The sequence below is a fragment of the Polypterus senegalus genome, chromosome 9 (genome assembly GCF_016835505.1).
Source record: "Polypterus senegalus isolate Bchr_013 chromosome 9, ASM1683550v1, whole genome shotgun sequence".
Lineage (NCBI taxonomy): Eukaryota > Metazoa > Chordata > Cladistia > Polypteriformes > Polypteridae > Polypterus > Polypterus senegalus.
The window spans coordinates 120,173,467-120,195,716 of record NC_053162.1 but is presented as its reverse complement, the minus strand read 5'-3'; the positions used below and the strand labels follow the sequence as shown (position 1 = coordinate 120,195,716).

Below are 22,250 nucleotides of genomic sequence, written 5' to 3'. Positions count from 1 at the left end.
TCTTTTATTGGGATCTTTCTTGCTTTTCTTTGAATCCTGTGTCTGGATCTCCGACCACCGTCACCTTCCAAAACTCATACTGTGTATTGCTAACGCGAGGCTGCAATGCCCCACAGTAAGAGCTTGCATTTGGCAGTGTTTTTTTTTTTAAATAACTTGTAAAAAGTAATATGTCAAAGCTTAGATTTGGTTTAACTTTTTACGGAGATAAAGCGTGTTGTAAGCGATTGCGAAAATAGGTTCACTATTGCAGCAGTACGATTTGCTTTGGATAATATTTTGTTTTATTTGGCTTTGGTACGGGACCGGGCTTGTGATACGCACAGGAAATCGCTACAGAGAGAAAAAGCGAGTGATCTCCCGAGGCAAGCGAGACTGTAGGGAGATAACTGACAGAGGAGACGACAAGGAGCAGTCTACCAGCCGCTTCAACGTGCTCAGAAAAAATGGATACGAGTGAAAACTACACTGCGTTGCACGACTTCAACGAAGAAATCGGTTCAAGTGCTACACGGCCAATCATTAAAATGCCAAACGAAAAACTGCCAGGTAAATATAATTTAATCAAACGATTCTAACTACTGTGAGTTAACACTGTCTGGTTGAAAGTAAAGTCTCTTCAGGACACACTGTTCATAGTAAATGAAGAGGTAGATCGAATCTTCACGCGAACGATATTAGACAAAGATTCGTGAATGAATGAATGAATGAATGAAAAGAAAAACCTAGAGAGCTCGGATGAGAATACAACGGACATGACGACTTGACTCACTCGGCCGAGAACTTTGTTTATCCGTTGTTTATACTTGAACTTGACACGAGCAGCAAACAGCAAACACCCTTGGTAACCAAGCATGCAAAATTTATACTGTATATATGAATACATGTGTACATAAAGTAGTCAAAACTTTCAAAAGAAGTCTAAATAAAATCAGTAACATTGACAACAGTTCTGCTCTAAACCCTAACTCGGTATAAATGACGGGGCAGGGGTTTGAGTAGAGCTACAGTCAACTGCTCGCATTATTCACATCACCATGTACATATATATATATATATATATATATATATATATATTTTTTTTTTTTTTTTGGGTGCAGCTAGCAACACAAGATCGGGAATCGCCTCTAAAGGCACTTTATTTTTCATATACAGTCCACCCATCCATTAGTTTTCCAAACCCGGTTATCCTGAGCAAGGTCGCGGGGAGGCTGGAGCCAATACCATCAAGCATCAAGCAAAAAAAAATCGCCTTCCAGGGAGTCAGCCCTGTCACGTACACGCACACACACTTCAGACAATTTATCAACGCCAATTCACCGGACCTGCCTGTGGGTGGACTGTCTTTCTCCATAATATCCTTCTCCATCACCTTGTACGTTCATAATTGCTCTTAACATTGCTTTATAACTGTTGTAGTTCGAAAATCCAAATGTGCGCCCGTTTGGACTGACTACTGTGTTAATGATTTTTCACTGGAAATATGTTAACGTTCTTGATTAGGCAATAAGACAGTGTCGTATAACCATTATTAAACATCAAGTATTGGGCAGTTTGAACCATCAACACATTCCGGCAATTATTTCAAAAAGAATAAATATTTCTAGTTAACGCTGATAAGGAAAATAAAGTTCACTTTTAATAAGTGCACAGTCCTGTGCGTTAACTCAGCACGTAGCTATAATCGGGTGCCAAGAAAACGTGTTGGAACACGTTTAATAGACAATGCTACTTACAGTATCATATTATATAAGTCTGTGTGGATAGATAGATAGATAGATAGATAGATAGATAGATAGATAGATAGATAGATAGATAGATAGATAGATAGATCTTCATATACATACATATAATTCATATTAATACAGAATATGTGCCAATGCAAACATACATGCGAGTAGCTTTTTTTATAAATAAGTCTTGTAAAGTGAAAAATTCTTGTGTGAAATAAGGGCTCCTTGTTAACTGGTCTTTTCATAGTAAGTGCAGGAAGCAGCAGTCTGGACGACCTTCTACAGCACGGCCACTCTCTCACACGCCCACCCTTCCCATAGGGCCTATTTGGAATCGTTAGTTGCATCTTTGGGGGGGTGTTGAGAGGAATCGTCACTTGCACGTACAGAGAACGTGCAAAATACAGACGTTAAACAAAGCTTTGCTGCCGATTTGGATTTACACGATAGCAAATTCAGAAAAAGAAGAGAAAATCTAAAAGTGTTTCATTTTTTACTAAATGGTATCGCCCACGGACCGCCGTCGGTTTTTAACACCTTAATGCTTTAGGGTATAATTATAGGTGTAATGCTAAATATGAAGGTATCTAGTTTTTGATGATTGGGTTTGAAATTAAATAAACGGTAGCATTTTCATTGATGGCAAGTTCTGCAACTGCGATTTCAGTCGTTTAATCCCTGAAGAGTATTTGGATAGCAGAGTGGATTGTGTTGTGGTATTGCAGTTCAATATTTTAGCTACTAATTTATCCATGAATTAATCACTTGTTTTTATAAATCCGACTTTTCTAAATATTCTTTTTTGCGAGCTCCTAATTATTGCTTCCAGTCACGACTAGGCATTACATAAACAAATTGTATTTGCAGTGCTACCTATAGCAATGTGAAATTACTTTTACTTTAACCCCATATAGTGAGCACTTAATATACGTTTTATGAAATAAGTGCTTATTTTACTAAAACGGTTTGCGTAACTATTAAAATTAAACACATTTTCGGGAATGCTAATAAGCAGAATAAAGTTCACTCCTCACTACCGCACACGCCTCGTGTAGCTGTACTCGAGTGCCAAGAAAATGTGTTGTAACACATCTGATAAGCCAAAAGCCAGAACGCTTCTTTTTATTTACGGGTAATTGCACAGTGCTCTATTTCGTATAGTTCTTTCTTGAAGAAAGAAAAAAAAGCTTTACACACAGTTTAAAAATCTATTGTTCGTAATTAAAAAGTTAATGGAATTTATTTATTTATAAATTAGATTGACATTTTGTACATTTTTGTATGCTTTCTGCTTGTTATTCTGTTTAAAGAGTTCCTATCTTCCATGAAACAGTTTTGTAAATAACATACTCTGGCATGACACTGTTGTTGATTAATGAACATTAGGCTTAAGCAGCATAGATTGTTCGTATACAGCTTTCTGTGATATATATTTTTTTTATTCTAAACAGTTATGTAGGCTTAATAAATTTGTACCAAGAATTTTTCAGTAGGTGTAAGTCCCTACTAGAATGCATTCCCAACACTTAAATATCAATCATGTCTTTTAACTTTAAGAAAAAAACAGAGTCTAGAGAATTGAGCTAGGTTTTTAAATGAATTAACCTTTAATTTATTACAGCATCTTTCATAATACACAGTTCTTGAATAGGGTGACACAGTTCTGTTTAAACTACAAAACAATGTTTTAACAAGCGAACACAGAATATTAAACTCTACACTTGTGCGCAACTCACCACATCCAAATTTGAGCAAACATTGTGTTGAACAATTATTAAAATGCACAATCTATATTTTCTAATATTACGTTTTATGTTTCTGCATTGAAATTTCTGTTTTCAAAAGCAAATGTGTATATTTAAACATTTGTAATATGATTCATTAGGTGGCATTTTAATTTTTCTTTGACCTTCAGAAAAATAGCCCTGCTTGCTGCAAAGATATCACATGGAATGGACCTTCTCCATGTGTTTCAATAAATATAGACATGCTTTGGAAAGTTAGATAGATAGATAGATAGATAGATAGATAGATAGATAGATAGATAGATAGATAGATAGATAGATAGATAGATAGATAGATAGATAGATAGATAGATAGATAGATAGATAGATAGATAGATAGATAGATAGATAATATTTCCTCCTCTCTTTTGGGCCCTATTTCCTGCCCTAACCAGAATGAGGTTTAATTACCTCCCCATTTCCTTGGAGAGCTGCAGTTTTATTCCATAGTCAAAAGACAAGTACTCGAGTGGACAGATGATTCTGTCCTAGTCTACTATGGGTGAGTGTGAGCACGTCTGTGAGTATACGCTCTGATTGGTTCTGATTTGCATGGTCAGTGCTGGTTCCTGCCTTTTGTAACCAGTACTACTAGAGTAAACAGATGTAACAATTCAATTGTATTTCTCATACAAGCATTGTATAGGAGAAAGGACACTAAAGGTCCTAAACCACAATATTGTGCACTATTATATTCGATTCTGCAAAAAAACATTAAGAGCTTTGTTTTAGGTGATTGCGATAAACCATGCCCAGCTTTAAGGTTTGGGAACAGTTTTTTAAATTTTGTATACCGAGTACTTGAAACCCAATAGAAATGACTTAAGAAGTTTGATGTGGATGGAAAACCTTAATTGAATTAAAAGACTAACAGAGGAATGTTTCAATAAAAACTCCTTTAGTGACCACTGTAATAAGCATGCTACACTGAATGTTTTCCTCTCATTTATAAAATTCTTCAAGGTTTAATAGTTTAATTGTAAGATGATAAAGGTGTAATTGATTGTTTCTGGAATGGTAAATTCTAGATATATCTGGATGCAACTAAATGTTTAACACTGAAAGTATGTCAATTTAAAAACATATTTCATTTTAACTTCCATTGTAAATTCCAGATTAAGTGAAATAAGTTACAGATTGAAGATTATTTAAAAGATCAGAAGGAAAAGAAAGTTTTATATTGTCAAATTAAGTCAAGTTTATTGTCATGTGTATGTGTTACAAGTAATGCTTTGTTTTCCTGTGATTTTGTTTTGAGGATATCAGTAACAAAAATCAAAATATACCAAATGTGCACTTGAGAGAATTGAAAACATGAGAATAGAAATAAACTTTCCTAGAGTTGTTATATGTACTAACCAGACAGAGACACCCCAGTCACAAACGTATATGTCAGATTTGGAGACCGGGGCATCACTACCACCTATCCACTCTCCAAGCTTCTGCAATTCTGATAGAACATGTAGAAGATAATGGCCAGAGCACTGAGACCAAAAGAAAGAGAGAGCAAGCAGGCAAGTATCTTAACTGCTGCAGCACCATTCATTGTGCCAAAATCCAATTAAACTCTGCCTGACACGGATTGGACAATGATTGATTATTTTAATACAAGCAGCAAATAAAATTGTGATTTGATTTTGCCCTCTCAAATTTTTTTCTTTGTCACTCAGTAAATCTTTGCTGTTGCATTTTCTTAATGAAGAGAAATGTTAGATCCTCACACAAATGCTGCCGACAAACCAGTTAAAGTAAAATGTGGGTCAGATATACATCACAGTTCTCTAAAATACTGTACCTTAAAACTTACAAGAAAGATGTTTCTACTTTATGGCCAGAGCTAAAACCAGACTGAAAATGTTCACAATAGTCATTAGAAGAAAGGTGGAACAGTAAATGAGGCAGGATCATCTTTTTTGAAGTATTAAGTATACGATATCAAGCAAAGCGTTTGTGTAATCAAACACATGTAAACTTTGTCTTTGAAAATGGGCAATTACTGTTGAAATGTAAAGAGAATACTAATGCAAAAACTAGGAAAAAAGAATGTAGGCTTCAAAGAGACTTAAGGCAGTGACAAACAGAGATCAACAAAAACTCTCAAAGGGGTCTTGAAGTCAAGAAGTGATGTAAAGGCATCACAGCTGGTCAAACAGATACAGAGACTGTTGTTGAAAATACAGTCATGTTATTGGTAAAGTAAAACAATTTATCCAGACAATGAGTATCAACGATAGCAGGGACAACACGCAGCTTTTGAGATGTTAAATATTTAAGGATTATTGAAAAGAACAGTGAAAGTTCAGGCCAGGAATTGGAAACATGGTCTTGGCATGTTTTATGAAGTTTGAGTTAAGTGAATAATGACAGCTTTTTTGATTTGATTAATTGACCTTTCAGTAGTTTTGATCTACAGTGAACCAAAGTAAATTTTATGAACATGACAATGAAAAACATTTAGTACATACTAGAGTTTCAGATGATCTGTTGTAAGAGTATAACACTGAACACGCCAAATTGATATCTAGCTAATATAAAGAATTTTCATTTTTAACTAAATTTGAATTTTGGGTTCAGTATTGTTATGAGAAAGGGGCAACATTTGTTCAAGAATAAAAAGAGTTTAAGATCTTAGAGGAGCTAAAGGAAATTGGTAACATATGATGTACCAGATCAGCATATTCAGTTTAAAAGATAACTGCATTAAGTAAAACGTATCTGTTTCATATCCCAGAGGTCTGTTCATTAATTGCTTCCACTTTTGTTTTTCATAAAAGTCAGACAATGGTTTAACTTATTTAATTATGAAATGTTAACAGTAACTCTGTCTCCCCATATAGTACTGCTCAGTATGCTGCTAATAACAAAATTAAATAATGTATAGCAATCAAAATTAATATTTTGGTACAGGACCCTATGGACAGTATTTGCACACCATGAATTTTAAGATGTGATGCATGTGTTTAACAATTTGTAATATAGCCTACTATTTACAGTCAGAATTGTTTTGCCAATTTCTCTTTGTATTTAAAGTTTCTTGCTTTTTTGCAGGTATGGCATACTCCAAATCAACAAAGTGTTATCGTATGGCAACAATCTTACTCACCCTGGTTTGCTGCTTATCTCTGGTGATGAATATCATGCTAGGAACACTCTGTATGTACCTGCTTGTTTACTTGACCTACTAGTTTTAGGGATGTACTCATGCACTGCCACCAGATTACTAATGTCTAGGAGTGAAGAATGTTAATGTTATGGGAAGAATATAGGAAATATATGGCTGTGTTAAGCTTTTTTGTCAGTTTGTTAGTTCATGGGGCTTAATGTAGATGAAGGTGGACAATTTTTACTGGGCTCTATCATGTAAAGAATGTTTTAGATCAGAGCGCAAAACTGTGTGCATTATGGGAAAAAGAAAAACAACAGTATACCCATATGCTATGTATTTATAGTATGGACAAGTTTTATATGATATATGACATGCATCACAGGAAACTTAATGAAAGTAATTGTTAAGGATAAGGTTGAGTAACACATGGTAAGAACAGGAGTTTTGCTGAAGATTCAGCATGGGTTCAGAAGAGGGAGGTCATATTTTACTAACATGCAGGAATTCTATGTGGCACATATAAAATCATTTTGACTTTCAGAAAGTAGTTTAATAAGGTGCCACATAAGAGGTTGGGCATCAAACTAAAAGAAGTGGAAGTTCAGGGTGATGTTTTCAGATGGGTGCAGAATTGGCTCAGACACAGGAAGCAGAGGTTTGTGGCGTGAGGAACCTCATCAGAATTGGATGATGTTAAGAGCGGTGTTACACAGGGGTTAGTGTCAGGGGCTGCTGCTATTTTTTATATAAATGATTTTGATAGGAATATAAATAACCAGTTAAATCTGAAGATGATACCAAGATAGGTGAATTGGCAGATAATCTGGAATCTGTTGAATCATAGAGGAACTTGCACAGCATACAGGCATTAAATTTCAGTAAATGTAAAGTATTACATGTAGGAAGTTAAATGTTAATGTTAAAATTTAATTACCCAATGGGAAGTCTGAAAATCAAGAGTACACCTTATGAGAAGGATTTAAGAGTAGTAGTGGACTCTATACTATCAACTTCGAGACAGTGTTCAGAAACCATTAAGAAGGCTAACGGAATATTAGGTTATATAACACAATGTGTAGAATATTCATCTGGAGTATTCCGTACAGTTTTGGTCTCCGGGCTAAAAAAGGACTTGGCTGCACTAGAAAAAGTCCAGAACAACTAGGCTGATTCCAGGGCTAAAGGGGATGAATTATAAGGAACGATGAAAAGAGTCTATTCAATTTAACTAGAAGAACATTAAGAAAATACATGATTGAAATGTTTAAAATTATGAAGGGAATTAGTATAGTGGATCCACACTATTATTTTAAAATGAGTTCATCAAGAACACAGGGACACAGTTGGAAACTTATCAAGAGTAGATTTCACACAAGCAAATATTAGGAAGTTTATCTTTACATGGCGAACCATAGATAATTGGAATAAGCTACCAAGTAGTGTGGTAGACAATATGACTTTGGGGACTTTCAAAACTAGACTTAATGTATTTTTAGAAGAGTTAAGTGAATAGGAATGGTAAGCTCTGTTGGGCTCAATGGCCTGTTATTGTCTAGATTGTTTTAGTGTTCTAATATTCTAATTCCAGTATAAAAATGTTTAAAGGCATATGGGTATAAAAAAGTTTTATTGGAACTAATGCTAAATTAATCATAAAAATGGAAAATCTTATATGAATAAAATATCCTAACTTAGAAAATATGATGAAGTTTAAATAATGCAGGTGATTACATCTCTTGATGAACTTAAAATATGTCTTATTTAGTGATAGCCTATTTTACAACAGTAATCTGAAATGTTTCAACAAAAAAAAAGGAAAAGATTGTTCTAATTTCAGCCTTTTGCCTATTTTTATGCAATACCCAAATGCTTGTCAATATATTGGCTTTAATTCAGATTTTGAATTCTGAATCTTCCAGCTGTCCCTTGGTGAAAGCTTGGTTGTATCATGTTTTTGTATTTTACCTGCTCTTTTTCACAAGTTAATAGTTATTAATTTAATTTTAGCAATTAATTGGATTAGATGAACTATAAAATAATTTGAAATAGTGTATTGACTGATAAGCCTTTGTTTTTCAAACAGTTTAGTCTAGATGGTAAAATGCACCAGATCTGTAAAGTCTCAGAAGATGAGGCATAATCAACACTTTCGTTTGCAAGCAGACCAGATCCAGCAGACCCAGATGTTAACAAAAGATAAAGCAGGTCAAATATTCATATAATATAGTAATTTATACTAGAAATTTTTCACAACCCACTTGAGAAACTTGAGAAAATGCTTACAGTGCTTATCTAAGTTGTAACTTCCATCCTCCATTATTCTTGCATCATTGACAGAGACATTGCACTGTGCTACTCAGATAATTTAAGGTAATAATTGCCATATGACTGTAAAAGTAGATGCAAATTTTTATTTTAAACTGTAGAACAATCCAAAAATAGCACAACCTAACCATATCACATGAATCTTATGAAATATTTAAAACAAACAAAATTAAAACCTACAGTAATCACATTTGTTTAAATTAAAACCTTGGTAGTTTTCAACAATGAAAATGTTCATGCACACTATATGTCTGGGATACTCATATTCAGTCATGAATTGCCACAGTAGTTACAGTTTTTTAAATTCTTTCTTAATTAGAAAAAAACTTGCTAATAACATGTAATTTAATTCAGTGTTTTCCATTTATTTATTGTCAATAAAAACGTTATATATACAGTTGTGCTTGAAAGTTTGTGAACCCTTTAGAATTTTCTATATTTCTGCATAAATATGACCTAAAACATCATCAGATTTTCACTCAAGTCCTAAAAGTAGTTAAAGAGAAACCAGTTAAACAAATGAGACAAAAATATTATACTTGGTCATTTATTTATTAAGGACAATGATCGAATATTACATATTTGTGAGTAGCAAAAGTATGTAAACCTTTGCTTTCAGTATTTGGTGTGACCCCCCCCATTACAGCAATAACTGCAACTAAACGTTTCTGGTAACTTTTGATCATTCCTGCACACCAGCTTGGAGGAATTTTAGCCCATTCCTCCGTACAGAACAGCTTCAGCTCTGGGATGTTGGTGGGTTTCCTTACATTAACTGCTCACTTCAGGTCCTTCCACAACATTTCGATTGGATTAACTTCAGGACTTTGACTTGGCCATTCCAAAACATTAACTTTATTCTTCTTTAACCATTCTTTGATAGAACGACTTGTGTGCTTAGGGTCGTTGTCTTGCTGCATGACCCACCTTCTGTTGAAATTCAGTTCATGGACAGATCTCCTGACATTTTCCTTTAGAATTCTCTGATATAACTTAGAATTCATTGTTCCATCAATGATGGCAAGCCGTTCTGGCCCAGATGCAGCAAAACAGGCCCAAACCATGATACTACCACCACCGTGTTTCACAGATGGAATAAGGTTCTTATGCTGGAATGCAGTGTTTTCCTTTCTCCAAGCATAACACTTTAATTTATTTTGGTCTCATCCGTCCACAAAACATTCTTCCAATAGCCTTCTGGTTTGTCCATGTGATGATCTTTAGCAAACTACAGATAACCAGCAGTGTTTTTTTTGGAGAGCAGTGGCTTTCTCCTTGCAATCCTGTCATGCACACCATTGTTGTTCAGTGTTCTCCTGATGGTGGACTCATGAACATGAATATTAGCCAATGTGAGAGAGGCCTTCAGTTTGCTTAGGAGTTACCCTGGGGTCCTTTGTGACTTCGCTATTACACGCCTTGCTCTTGGAGTGGTCTTTGTTGGTCGACCACTCCTGGGGAGGGTAACAATGATCTTGAATTTCCTCCATTTGTACACAATCTGTCTGACTGTGGATTGGTGGAGTCCAAACTCTTTAAAGATGGTTTTGTAACCTTTTCCAGCCTGATGAGCATCAACAACTCTTTTTCTGAGGTCCTCAGAAATCTCCTTTGTCAGTGCCATGATACACTTCCACAAACATGTGTTGTGAAGAGTAGACTTTGAAAGATCCCTGTTCTTTAAATAACACAGGGTGCCCACTCATACCTGATTGTCATCCCATTGATTTAAAACACCTGACTTTAATTTCATCTTCAAACTAACTGCTAATCCTAGAGGCTCACATACTTTTGACACTCACAAATATGTAATATTCGATCATTTTCCTCAATAAATAAATGACCAAGTATAATATTTTTGTCTCCTTTGTTTAACTGGTTTCTCTTTATCTACTGTTAGGACTTGCGTGAAAATCTGATGATGATTTAGGTCATATTTATGTAGAAATATAGAAAATTCTAATGGGTTCACAAACTTTCAAGCACAACTGTAATACGCTACCATGGCTTTTCATTTGTCTGTCCAGGATTTTAAATCACCCGTAGCTTGCAAACCATTGACCTGAAATTTGGTACACATATACTACGTGACGTCTACTATCTGCTTTCAGGGTGATGATTGACCTCCAAGGTTATTCCTCTTTTTATTTTTATTTTATTTTATTGTGGAATCAACTCTTGGCAGCGGCCAGCAGGGCAGCCATGTGGCACTTGCGTATGGGTGCCCTTCTCATTCCCTAACACCTTCGCCATCACTTCCCCTAACTCTTCATATCTTAAATCATTCTTGAGGCAGATTGAAGACTTAAGGGCCAGCTTAAGTGAAAGATTAAAGAAAACATACTAAGCAATTATAACACAAACGCTGACTTAATCAGTTTTAACGTGAAAAGATGCAGACAAAAGAAGAGAAGAAGTGGGGGCTGCTAGGGTGTAGAAAGGAAGAGCTGCTCAGGAAGCAGCAAGTGCATCCACCTTGGAGCAAATGAATGGTAAATGTACAGAGAAAGAGTAGGAAAACTATGAATGCTCAAGTCAAGTGTATTCACTGCACATTATCGTGCAGTGTCCTGTTACTGGTATCGTATATTACTTAAAAAAAAACAATAAATGATTTGTGGGCCAGAGCAATTTAGATATTTTCAGTCCATCAATTGTATTTTTTTTCCAAACATTATTAAAACTAGAGAACTCATGTTAGATGCACATAGGTATAAAAGGCATTAATTACCTGGTGAGATACTATTTCTCATTTCATTTGCATCTTATTGTTATTGACAGCTGATTATAAAAACAAGAAGCCATTACATATGAATTCACTAAAACAAAGTACAAAAATACTGCCTGAGTAATAATTGCATCAACAACTGGCTTCTAATTATTGGTTTGTAATTTAGAAATGGAGTTGGAAGAAAACCCTGCGGCCACTTCAGCTCCCCAAGACCTAGCTAGAGTTCCCTGGTACATCTATCCATCCATCCATTATCCAACCTACTATATCCTAACTACAGAGTCACAGGGGTCTGCTGGAGCCAATCCAGGCCAACACAGGATATAAGGCAGGAACAAATCTTGGGCAGGGAGCCAGCCCACTGCAGGACACACACACACACACACCAAACACCCACTCGGGACAATTTTGGATCGTCAATGCACCTAACCTGCTTATCTTTGGACTGTGGGAGGAAACAGAGCACCCGGAGGAAACCCATGCAGACACGGGGAGAACATGCAAACTCCCTGGTACCTTTTAAATTCACATAATCAAAATACATTTTGTATAAATATATTTTTAATGTATCAATTTTGTTATTTAATTTTTTTGAAATGTTTCAACAAATAAAATACTTTACAAATGTAGGTAGTAGGTCATAAATGTAATCAATTATAAAAATAATAAAATGTAAGTTATTATATACAAGTAAATATTATTAATACTCTAGTAATATAATGTATATTAGTGTTTTTTTATTAAATGTGAATTAATTCAGAGAATATGGAAAACTAGCTAAGCACAACCAAGATATACTACCACTTATTATAGGAACTCCAACCATCCATCCATTATCCAACCCGCTATATCCTAACTACAGGGTCATGGGGGTCTGCTGGAGCCAATCCCAGCCCACCGCAGTATAGGAACTCAATAAATCCTAATTTGCCAGTTTTTTTGGTGTGTGTTTTTGGGTGTCTTGGGTTGCTTATTATGTATCATTATACTAACAATTCATTACTGTATATACTGAATGTTCATTAATTTAGTCCACAGACAGAGTCAGATGAAGGACTCTGGATGCGGCTGCCAACAAGATGTTCCTAAACTTGATGCTCAGATTCAGACATGTGAAGAAAATCTTGTTGAAGTTCAGGATTTCTACAGTCAGTTGTGCAGCAAATATGTCATTCTTCAGCAACGAGTTCCAGATAATCTAAAGCTTGCAGATTCCGGTGAGTAAGAGAAGCCAAATTTTATGGCCAGGATGGGACATGTTGTTTCTACAGTTGTTACTCTAGATAATTGAAATAAGTAAATCTTATTTTAGATGTCTAAATAGTTTGACTGTACGTAGCATATATTACCTGCTGTGATGAGTAGGAGATTGTTTTGAACGATTCCTTACTCAAAAAGACATCATGGGAGTCTAAAGGATGAGCAAAAGGGCTTTAACTACAGAACTAAAAAAGTACAGGAGGCATTAAAAGAAGGAATAAATGTAATGAGGAAATAATACAAAATAGAAAAGGCTATGCCCTTTACATCTTTCAATATCATAAAAATGCCCTAACTTTTACTCTGTATAGCACCTCCAAACCCTTTCAGTAGCAACCTTTGGTCTTCTTTTCCATTCTGCCAGTAATCACATCCATCAACATTCTTATGATATCGACAGACGCATCACACTGTGCTATTAAAATGAAGCCTTGTGTCTTCTCCACTCCCAAATCTAAGCAGCTCTGACTGGAGACCCAGCAGTACTTCCAGTACCATTTAGCCTAGGACTGATCAGTTGTACCTAACCCCATGTAATATCCAAACCTTAGATGAACTATATCTCCCACATCCTTTACAGAAGCCTGGTTTACAGCTATAGAATACAGCTGCTGGCAGCTAGCAGGCTAAAGGGCTGAAAGAACTCTCCCAAACATCTTCAGAAATGTTTCCTTTATTTTGGTGTTCCTTTTGGAAGTTTATTAAAATATTGTTCCTTGCATTACCCTTATTTATACTTTTTATGTTTTTACCACAAAATTGGACATACAGTACATGTTTTTTCTTTTTCTTTCTTTTTTTTTTTTGTTGTGTGTGGTGGCAATGGGGTTAGCACTGCTTACAACTCCATAGACCTGAGTTTAAGCTTTTACTGATCATGTTGCAAGAGTGTTTAAATCAATAATTAAAAATTACCTGACAATAATGATTAAGTGTATTATGTACCACTGCAGAACTTAAGCTCCTACAACATGGTAGAATAAAAGCACAAGAAATGAGAGGCTACATTAGAGGTTTTACTTCCTCCAACTCTCTGTATAATTCCAGCATCTGTATTCAAAGACTGTGGCAATTAAGACTGATGTCAACCATTTGTGCCAAAAACAAAAGCCTAATTAGGAACTGTAAATTGGTATTACAGTTAAAAACCAAAGCACCCTTTCACTTACACAAATATAATACTTATTTGTTGCTACTCTGTCTGGTCATCAGGTTACAACGGGTCAAGTTTTTCTGCTCTGTCTGGTCAATAAAGCCTTTTCTGGTAATCATTAACTTAACTTGTGCAGGAGTAGAGTCAAAAAAGCAGTGTTACAGAAGGTGAATGGACATTAAAGTCAAGAGAAAAGTACTACATAGTACAAAACAACTGAAGTATTACTAATCTGAAAAAAAAAACAGTTTTAAGTTACCATTTAAAAATTCATATAACCATGAAAACTGCATTTTGATGCTATTTGTATAAAAACAAAATCTCCTGGTAATGTTTTAATGCCTCCTGATTCCAATACCAGATAAAGAGTCTCTGAAAACAACAGTGATTGAATTGAGAGCACCAAGATATAGTGACTCCTAACAGACATGTGTCTGCATGACAGTAATATCAACCAAAAATTACATCTTAAAAAAAGTTGAAAGACAAGCCTGAGGACCTGTAATTTGAGAAAACACCAATAATTACATGTAAAAAATAGGAGGTGTTTAAAATGTTGAAGAAAACTAATTATAAAAGAATATAAACAAGATAAATGTTTGGGGTCCCAAGTGGAAAAAGCCTTGTTTGTTTTCTGGATAGTTGGTAGGGTATGTGTAATCACACTGCTGGTAGTTATTATTACACTAATAACTTATGAAATAAAGTATAGAGCTGCCTCCATTTGGAATAGAGACAAATGAGTTAGCGGATGGTGGGATATTAGTAAAAGGTGAACTGGTGTGCAGATCAGATCAATTCAATTCACTATTCAATTCAGTTCACTAACCTTTTGAGTGCACTTTTTATTTTTTTGAATGGCTACCTTTAATATCCACTTTGACATGTTGCACCTTTCACATCCCTTAGTTTTACTCCTTCCACCTATACCTCATAATGTACCATCTTACCCCACTTTCATTCCTACACAGCATTTACTTTGGTGCTTTTAGTGGCTGTAGTTAATGTATATGGTGACAAAGAGATGTCTCTGTGATAGTGAGCTAAGTGAAGAAAACAAAAACAATAATGCATTATCTTTATTGACTTTCACTTAAATAAAGATACCAGAAGTTATATACTATTTTTAAATTTGTATGTACCAGTTCAGAATAAACATTGAATACTATAAAGGATTCTTGAGTTCAATGGAGTTGATATCCCTACAGCACCATGTACTGGAGTGCCATGGGCATACATTGGTTTTGCTAGTGTTGTATACTTACTCAGTGCCAAAAAATAGGAAAGAAGCCAACTAAAAGTTAATAAGTAGTAATGTAAACATTTTTGCCTAAGAATCAGAAAGAACCCTACTAAAAGTTTTTAAGTAGAAATGCCAACATTCTCGTCCATTAAGTCACTGACCAAAGTAATATTTAATATTATAACAATATCCCACTGACTGTGAAGTGCTGCCACCTCACAGATACAGCAAGCTGAAGTCCCACATCCATTTGTTGCCTGTGGTTTTTCTCCATGTACTCAGTTTTCTTCTAAAGTCTCAAGATGCCCATGTTTTATATTAACTGGCACTTCAAAACTGGCTCTGTTTGTGTATGCATGAATAACTCCTGTAATGGACTGGTACCCTCTCCAGGCAGGCATCCTGCCTTGCAGTCGATGATTCCACAGGCTCTGGCCCCATGACCCAGAATTTAATTAAGTAGTATTGAGAATGTTATGCTATGCTTTAATGAATGTGTTGCAACCAGTTATAAACAACTATAATATTAGTCCATATTTGCTGAGTAACAGTTATCTCCAACTATTAAGAACTGTCTGCCCCTTTTCCATTTCTGTTTTGGTGGATCAACAAGATAAATGGATGTGAGTATATTGTAAGCTAAAGGATTGCTGACTGAAGTATATTGTCTTGTTGACAAAAGGAAATGCTCTTAAGCTATTTCTGAAATAGCCATCAAGAAGTTGAAAACTGTAAATTTGTTTTTTTTTTAATAAAATAAAGAATACAAGGAAGGGATTGAATACAAGGAGTAACAAAGTACAAAAAAAGCAGAAAATAACTCATTCCAATGCTACTCTGAACCTGCGTGTACTTTATAGTTCCCAGTCTAGCTAGTGGAGAAACTGGTCTGCTTTCCAACCTGTAAGAAACACAACTCAGTACCTTTTTTTCTCCACAAGCCTATGGCCTTCACCAACCAGTTTTTGAGCTGCCTACTTCAAGTATGGAGTTGTGGCCAGTAAGATCCTATAAGCTTCAACCAGGGTCTATTATGGTTCAGTCAGAGTTGTTACCCTTTCTTAAGTTTATTTTTTCTTTATTTAGTCTTTTTTTGCTGTTTAAAGATAAAGATTTGTATATAGTGTTTGTTTTGCTTTGTCTGTGTTGTACTTTAGTAATACCTTGACCTGCTGTTTAAATTTACTGTTATGGTTTTTGGTAAGTACAGTATATGTTTAGTTTTTTTGGTTATGTGCCATGCCTCCTGTATGTGACCCCTAAAGAGGCAGGACCACATACTTAAGCAGCTATGTTACTGGCCCCAGCAGTACTTAAGCCAAAACTGGGGAGTGTTCAACAGCTTTGGCATTAATGGTATTTGGTTAATTATTGATTCTTGTTTTGTTTCTTTTGTTTTTGTTTGTATTTTCTGGCTTTTGGACAGGGTGCTGTCTTTGATTTTATTTGTATTAGTTTGCTTATTTTTGCATTGTTCTTGTCTTTTTTGCCCTGCTGCCTTTTGTACCTAATACATTATTTGATAATATAATAGTTTTTTCAGTGTTTTGGATTTGAGAGTTCACTGTTTATCTGTTCTCAGTGTTTTGTGATCCTTTGGTTATGTATTTGAACTTTTAAAAATCTCTGCCTCATTTCAGAGCCTGTGCAGCCTGGCCTGCCTTTTAAGTAGAGGTTAGGGTGCCTAGGTTGAGGCCAAATGCAGGGGGCCCACCTGATTTTATGGCAGGTCTGGCACTTTATATGGGTTTTTGGAAACCCGCTTCCGTTATAGTGCCTTAATGTGGCAGAAAACACAACAGAGAATCTTTCTGTGGATATCCCACCAACAGCATTGAACAGTTGGTTATGAACTGAGTTCCAAAAAATAGTGAGAAAGAAAAAACTCACTTCAGAGAACATTAAGATTTACAATACAGAAAAGTATAATGGAAAACATTGCATAAACACAGTAAACTAATTTATTTACTTTCTGAATATTTTTTCCTTTTGAAGGTCATTTATGCCAGGCATGCCCAATGAATTGGATTCAACACAAGAAAAAGTGTTTCTCTTTTAATACTGAACGCAAAACCTGGAGTGAGAGTGAAACTACCTGTGAAAATCTTGGAGGAACCCTGGCTATTCTTGAAACGCAAGAAGAGCATGTGAGTTTTCATACAGTAAATGGATGGATAAAAAAAACAATGTCATTTATTCATATGTGATTATATACGTACAGGTCAGCTTTAAGGGCAGAAAATATTGCCCTTGTTGTGCAAGATGTGGAGATAGATAGGAATTATTTATGGCTTTAGTTTTCTGCATAGAAAATGGATGTGTAAGCTGTTTAAGATGTCTCAAAAATTGCCTTAGAGTTTATTTTTTTATAGTATTTACCAAAAGAAGTCTTACTTTTAACTTTCAGTAAAAACATAAATAATATTATTAAATAATATAAATGTAGTATCTTTTAATGCATACGATATGCAGGGCAGAATCATTAAAAGAAAAAGACAAATAATAATGTTTATGAAATATTGATCAACAGTGTATATATTTATTATAATATAAAATTAAAGCAAGAAAAAATAAAGTATAAATACTGCTCAACTGGACATTTGTTTGTGCATGGCAAAGATTTAGAACACCTTTTATACAAGTAGACAAAAGTAACAAAAGATGATGGCAACTGTTTTTGTCATCAATGTGACAACTAAACACAGCCTGCTGTGACATATACATACATCATAATTTAATATACAGCTATAAATATCCAATATATACAAAAGTGTTTATTTTCTGAACATAGGAAATGCCATAAATGAAAGTCTATCATCTACAATTAGTTAACAGCTAAGTTATCCCAAAATCTGCTTAAGTATATAACCTGGTACTTTGTCCCAGAATTCCTGTTGTTTTAATTTCTATTTTCACTACTTGAAAGCCACCATGGTTAGTTGTATTGCTGCCTATTGACAACTTTATATTAGGTAGGATGCTTTTATGTAATCTGCAGATTTCCGATTGTTCACACATTTCTTCTAAAGTGTCAGGATTTCTCATGTTTCAAGCAGACACTGTTAGATTTAACAGTAATTATAAACTGTGGCCATGTGTGAATGAGATTGTGCTACTCTGGTTTGTCATGGGAATATGGTTTAGTTCCTGCCTTGTGTCTGCTACTTCTGAAAAAGGCTAACAATGGGTCAGGAAACTTTGACATGCAACACCACTTACGGGACAGTTGATTCTAAATGACATCAGTGCCATCAATTATCTCTCTAGCATCTTTGTCATCAAATTACAACCCATGTCCCTTTATTTTATTTTACAGTGAGTTTTTCAAATAAACCTTTAAGTGTTATATTTTTATCCTTCCTTTTTCTGCTACCTTTCGTGCTTGTGCTCACCATTTCCCATACTGTTGTTTTTTTTGTTTTTTTAATTTATTTTATTTATGCTTTTTTTCCGTAATAACTTTTATCCTGCAACTGATGAGCTATAACATTGTTTGTGCAGGACAGACATGCCTCCAGTTTTTAATAAATACAGTATCTGCTCCTCCTCTAATACTTGAGCTTTATGTCTGTATTTAAACTGTTTAAACATGTATGTATTTAAACATTTATGTATTTTTAATTATTTAAATGTATAAGTGTGAAGAGGAATAGCTGATTGGAGAGTGGGTAGGTTAGGCTGGTAACCCCTTTGCTCCCCCATATCTACATTGAAATGACCATATTCTATAATATGTTTGATGTTAGGAGCTGGGAAGCACTTGATGTCAGCTTATTAGTGCAAAAATAGGCATTTAGAACAAAAAAAGTAACAGAATAAAGCTGGAATTGACACAATTAGCTCCTAAGGGCTTAGTCTAAGAAAATTAAAATAGTTATCTCCTGAGTTATATCTGGATGGGCAGTTATTTGCAAAATTAAATACATTTAAAAATATAGGTTGGATTATCACTGTCACCTTTTATACTTTTGTCAAAACCTTCATTTCTGTTAACCCATGAAAATAAGAACATCCAGTGAGTGTCATCGACAAGAGACAAGGTCTCCACATGGCAACAAAGGATCAGGTCATTTCTCTGTCAAATAAATTTATTAGTGAAAGTACACAGTGCCTCATGGGCAATAATATTCGACAATCACAGAGAAATTAAAATATAAAAAACTTGCATATTATATAAGGTTTGGAGCATGCGCTGATAGTGCGACGCCACCCCCACCACATGACAGACCACCTGGACTGGGACTCAAGTGCAGCGGGTGACACCTCAGCACCACACTGGTACAGTGTGAGGTTTTTTTTACAGTGGCTGCAGTGCCAATCCTGCCACCAACCCCCAAGTTTTCCTTGTAAGTTGGAGGACCTGCTTGCAGGGCTGGATGCAGATGAACGTCATACCAACAAGATTTTAAATATATCACTGCTTTTTAATTCTGATAGCTTTACAGTTTAAAACTGGCACAACTACAAAAAAGAAACAACACATTAAGAAAGCAGTACCCTTTGTGGAAAGCATCCAATGTTAAGGCAACACAGAAAAATGAGAAGACATGCAATTGCTAATAGTATGACTCAAGGTCATTGTTATTGTATCTTTTGAAATGTGCATTTCAGTCATTCACATTATTCATTTTTGTGAATGTGATTTTACCACATCTCTTAGAAACACAACACTTTCATTTGCTGTCTCCTTTTTCCAAAGCAGTCTTAATCTTTACTTCCAGTCTTTCCAAGACCTTCCCCTTGTAATAAAACAAAAAATGAGTTTTACTTCCATTGTTGGTTCAGACATTGCTTGTCATAGGGAGTATCCCTGTTACTATATATATATATATATATAAATATATATAAGCACACTGTATGTATAGCACTATTAATAATAGAACAAGACTTGAAAGGAAGGACAATGAGATCAGATTTCTCCAGCCTACTTTAAATACCTAACCAGGCCTCTCTTGGTGTAATTTGTATTGTACTCCCATCCTTCCTCTGGCTTCCATTAGCTCTTTGGAATTAGGATGTATTTTCAGAAAGACTTGTTATAATCAGGATGTTCATTTCCTCAGCACATACCAGCATGTTGTCTTGATGTTCACTGTTTGGTGCCTAATGGGTTAATACGCATCATGTCAGTAATGATGTCTCTCCCATATTTTCTTGTTCACTTTTGCCCAAAAAGTTTAGAAACATTTATTCATCAGTAATGTATATGTCTTGCATAAGCAACATCTAGGAATTAATATTAAATGAATAAAGGAAAGATAATGTTTAGCAAAAGTCATAAGAAATCATTTATTTTATAAATCATATTAATGAAGAGCAGTTTGCTTGTAAATTCATTCAGGAGGATTACAATCAGAAGACAGCATTATGCTTCTTATCAATATAAACTGGGTAATGGGGCATGTAAGACATGGATTTAGCATATCTTTATCAAAGGCACTGTACACTGTTTAGATTTAATGTAGAATAAATGTTTGAACAAATGGAAATGAAAATATGGTATATACATTAACCAACATTCTCCCACGCACTTCTGACCAGTTTGGAACACACTGATGCTCTAGAGCACCATGATCAGAAGATATTCCTAGTAAAACAATCCAAATGAAGGTACTTGGAACCTGGAGTCAGCTTGGGACTGAGTATCAAGATCATTCCCATGCACTCAAATACTCATAAACACTCATACAAGGCCAATTAAAAACAGCAAGATCCAAAATTCACAGACAAAAACACATATCACTGTTTTAGTACCTGGGGAGAAACAAAGCAGCATATGGGAGAAGAGGCAAAATCCACACAAGCAGGTCTCAGAAAACAGTTTCCTGAAAGTGTGATACAAAGGTGACATATTCAGTACATTTATGGGGATCACCTCATTAGTTAACTTTTGGTAAACATGACTTAGGACAATTGATCAGGTTACATGAAAAGAGTAAAGTACATACTGTAGCAAATAAAGATAACCAACTTAATGCCTCCATTTTAGCAGATTGGCCAGATGAGGTGGTGCCGCTTAAAATTGAGGCCTAAGCCATTTAAGTGCAAGTCAAAACATGTTGGCCTGGGGTGCCTCCAGAAGTGATTTACAAGTCCTAGTCCAGACCTGTCATTTAGGGGAGTTTAAAAAGGCAATCAGAATTTAGATTCTGAAGGGAGAAAAAAGGACTGGAATCTCTTAGAGGCACTCAGAGATGGGTAGTAGGTGAAAGGGAATACTTTGTGTCCGCATTTGAAGATGCTCCTTCAGCTGCAGATACAGCATCATTTGCTTGCCTGGTCTCACAAAACGTTCTGCCACTTTTGCTGATTAGTTTTATTCCTAACAGCAGTTATTTGCTTTGTGGAGTGAACATGGGCTCCTAAGTTGCTAGCATCTGTAATTGCTATTGACATACAGTATACCTGTACAGTACATGCAATTCTACAGATTGTACACTCTGCCTCCAACATCAGCTGTTGTTTGAACCTGCATGCATGTTGTTCATTAAGCAAACCTCTACTCTGGAAGGTTCAGACTACCAAGCTATGCTGCTGAAACTTTAAAGTGTCTACTGGTAGTGTAAGGAACAAATGATAATATGTAGGCCTATGTTTGTTTACATCGTCTGAGCAGAAAAATTCCAGACAATTTTACAAATTGTATAACTCTCAACTGGAACAATATTTTAGTCACCAAAAGGAGGATATCCAGTTACCCTACATAACATTCCTAAACCTGATTAACTGAATTCAAGGCAGCAAGATGCCAAAGTCTATCCCAGGACCATCAGCTTCAAGGCAAGAACCAACACTAGATGGATTACCAGTCTATCACAAGGCTCTTTTACGCACACACTTACAAACTGGACCAATATCAAACCTCAAGTTAACCTAAAATGAGAGAAATTCAAGAATAATATTAGAAGGAAAAAG

At 35.3% G+C, this 22,250-nt stretch overlaps 1 protein-coding gene across 1 annotated transcript in view; it reads left to right on the top strand.

Annotated features, from left to right (window-relative positions):
• Window positions 1-302: 302 nt before the first annotated feature.
• The window catches only part of LOC120535678 (C-type lectin domain family 4 member E-like), a 48,558-nt gene continuing 26,610 nt past the window's right edge, over window positions 303-22,250 (top strand). Inside the window, exons 1-4 of the mRNA XM_039763651.1 lie at window positions 303-549; window positions 6,566-6,670; window positions 12,711-12,896; window positions 17,331-17,482. Of these exons, the coding sequence (XP_039619585.1) occupies window positions 447-549; window positions 6,566-6,670; window positions 12,711-12,896; window positions 17,331-17,482 (546 nt within the window). The 5' untranslated portion in view covers window positions 303-446. The remainder of the gene's footprint in view (window positions 550-6,565; window positions 6,671-12,710; window positions 12,897-17,330; window positions 17,483-22,250) is intronic.